Source organism: Sinocyclocheilus anshuiensis, unplaced genomic scaffold, assembly GCF_001515605.1.
Source record: "Sinocyclocheilus anshuiensis isolate Anshui unplaced genomic scaffold, SAMN03320099.WGS_v1.1 scaffold179, whole genome shotgun sequence".
NCBI lineage: Eukaryota > Metazoa > Chordata > Actinopteri > Cypriniformes > Cyprinidae > Sinocyclocheilus > Sinocyclocheilus anshuiensis.
This window is the reverse complement of record NW_015549577.1, coordinates 426,650-430,022: the sequence shown is the minus strand read 5'-3', so window position 1 is coordinate 430,022 and position 3,373 is coordinate 426,650. Positions and strand designations below refer to the sequence as shown.

At 35.4% G+C, this 3,373-nt stretch overlaps 1 protein-coding gene across 1 annotated transcript in view; it reads right to left on the bottom strand.

The window, feature by feature from the left end:
* The window catches only part of ttn.1 (titin, tandem duplicate 1), a 143,868-nt gene that overhangs the window by 84,925 nt on the left and 55,570 nt on the right, over positions 1-3,373 (bottom strand). Inside the window, 6 exon segments of the mRNA XM_016445598.1 lie at positions 750-892; positions 1,366-1,492; positions 1,593-1,732; positions 1,840-2,106; positions 2,611-2,877; positions 3,001-3,267. Coding sequence (XP_016301084.1) covers positions 750-892; positions 1,366-1,492; positions 1,593-1,732; positions 1,840-2,106; positions 2,611-2,877; positions 3,001-3,267 — 1,211 coding nt within the window.

The following is a 3,373-nucleotide window of genomic DNA, read 5'->3' as shown; positions in this document are numbered from 1 at the left end:
CTCTGTGATATGTAATGTGGTCATTTGAAACCATAAGAAATCTCTATATATGCCTATAATTTCTATTCAATAGGAATACAGGTGTTCTAGGGTTATTACAGTACACGTATACTACAATCATAATCATACTACAATCATAAAAACACATTTTGTTCCTTGAAATAAAATGAATGTTAAATAATATAAATAAGATTACCTTTAAATTATAAAACAAAATGATCTCTTTCTTAGTTATCTGTCTAATTTAAGCTATGTAAAAACAACAAATGCATTGTTAGAATATATATATGTGATAAATAATTACATAAGAAGCATATTTTCTTTAAGTCAAACATTAAAATTAAAGAGATATATATTTTATCAAATGTCTAATGATTATGAAGTTCACTATACCACCACTTCAACAACACTCTTGAAGCAGTTAAAAATAACCAGAAGGGCACCTACAGGGCAGAATGGCCCAGCGTTATCTCAAAACTTTGAGCAAGTGCTGGAAGTCCTTATATGCAGAAAATCTTCATATAAAGACTTTTCTACTTGGAATTGTCACGCTAAGACAAACAAATATACATACTGTGTGTGTGTATACTGTATAGTTAAACTATAGTCTATTGTAATTTTTCCATAACTACAACTGAAGTCACAGTGAATAACAATGAAATCTTAAACATTCAGACAGGAACAAAACTGAATTGATGATGCTCAAATTAACAATTAAATCTAACAAAATATACAGAAAAGAATCTCACCCTATCATTTGGCTCCATCTTTGTTGAGCCAACGAACCATTCAACTGGAATATCTTCATATGAGAGCTCACAGTCAAAGGTGGCAGTCTCTCCAGCAGTGACAGTGACATCCCGAAGAGGTCGCAGGAGGCCAATTGTGCGTGCTTTAGAGGAGGAAATGGACATCCTTAATAAGAAGAGACAATCCTACTACTACAATTTGTCATTCTGCTCTATCACTAGGTTATATTTTGCAGCCTGAAGGACTATTCAGATTCACACAGGATCCTATATCATTAGCATACTGAGATTCCATGCACTGCCTGTGGTCAGATAAACTAGGAGGCATGTTTCAGTTCTGCCAATCACCCCCACCCTCTCCTGATAAGGCATGGGACTTCTAAAATAGTCTTGAGGCCTGATTGGCTGTTGACTGCCAAGTTATCTGTTACTGCCACTCAAAAAAAATGTTTTTCTTCAGTGAAACAAGAATGCAGGTTGTTTTGTTACCAATGTAAAAAGGTTACACTTAGGCTTTGTGTTATGAAACACAAAGCCTAAGTTATAAAACTAATTGGTTACAGAGAATAATATTGGCTGCATGCTTATTTTTTTATTCACTTATGAGGATTCTCACCTTTAACTCTGAGCTGAGCACTTGATTTAGCATTAGCAGCACTGAAGTCCACACCACCAGCCATATCCATGTGAACATTGTAAAGAATAAGCATGTGCTTGGTGCCTTCCTCCTTAATCTCACAGTCCTGTCTGTATATATATATATATATATATATACATATATATATATATATAATGAAAAGTTTGAAATCTATATATAAAACATGCATTGCAGGAAACCCTTACAGCAGACTGGTGCAGGGCCTCTCCTTTGAGTTTCCAGTTACCATGAACATCCTCCTCAGTGATTTCTGTCTCAAAGCGAGCAGTCTCTGTCTCTGTGACCTCCACACTGTACAGTGGACGGATAATCTTAATATCACGTTCTGCAAAGAACATGAGAGGAGAGGCAAAGTTATACGAGTTCATAGTAATTTTCTCAATTTTAATCTATTAATCTGTATAATTAATAAAACAAACAAAAAATACATACCTTCAATGTTAAGCTTGGCTGCTGTTTTGTCAGAGCCGCAGTCACATACATATTCACCAATGTTGGCCTTCTCTGCCTTCTTCACTGTCAAGATAAGTTTCTTTCCATCAGCCTTGATGAGGACGTTCTTAGAGGGAGTGATCTCCTTGCCGTCTTTGAACCATTTCACCTGAGCAGATGATTTGCTCACTTCACACATCAGGACAACCTCATCCTTCTCAACTGCAGTGTAGTCCTGCAACTTGGTAGTAAAGTAAGGTTCTCCCTCTGTTGATATAGCGGAGGACATGATGTTTTCAACATGATTTACCAATATACAAAAATGTCCTTGTATGTAATTTAATAAAAAATTAACCCACATACGGTGATCAAGACCCTGACACAAAGTTATTTTTTCTATGGACTAGTTAGCCAACATATTTAGCTTCCTCTATTCTAAGAGCTCTGTCATCCACCTCATATTTCTTGTTGCTTGTTCTTCTAAATGAATGAGGTTTACATTTTCTTACTCAGAGCTTTCATCTGTCAAATTATTTATGCTCACCATAAAATTAATTCTGAAAATTTTTCATTTCAATTTTCACAGAAGTTTGTAAGTAGAAGTAAAGTCACTAGATGGTGCCGATTAGCTATTGAAACTTATATTGGTATAAAAAAAGAGAGACTGCAGAGTAATACAATATGAAAGCAGCACCAATGTACTGTCAAGAACAATAGTCAATTATACTAAAGTCATTATAAAATGTATTAGAAAACATTTTAAACACTTACCAAGTACAGTGAGCATTGCCTCACAGGTTTTCCCAAGGGCCTCAACTTTAATTAGAGAAGTGTCATCAATAGACACCTCTTTGAAGGACAGAGTATGGGTTTTGCCATCCTCGGACATGTGTACCACTTTACTTGGATGCAAACGCATCTCATTCTTGTACCAGGTGACTTGTATCTTCTCATGAGAGAGCTCAATGCTGAATTCTGCAGTCTCACGCTCTTTAACAGTGACATCTTTAATGGGTCTGAAAAACTCAAGACGGATACCTGTGTAGAACGACAAATGCAGATCAGAAAATAAATTGATCAGAAAAAAGTTTCAGAAGGAAATGTGATTACTGTGCATCATATATTGTACATAACAATTTGTTAAAGAACTTTTTCCATTACCCTGAATAACAAGTTTGGCAGATGTCCTCTTGTCCTCAGCCTCAAACATGTACTTAGCCTCATCCTCATAGGCAGCAGATCTGACCACCAGAATGTGTCTTTTCCCTTCTGCGAGGATTTCAAACTTTTCATCAGCCTTCAACTCCTGAGATCCCTTTAGCCAACGGACGGCCTTAGCCTCTCTTGACATTTCAATTTCAAATCTTGCATCATCTTTCTCATAGACTTGTACATCGCTCAAAGGCATGACAAAAGAAATGGGCAAATCTATGCAAAGATGAACAGAAAGATTAGATTAGACTGAAATAATTAGCTTGATTTTTTTAAGTACATATATATATATATATATATATATATATATATATATATATAT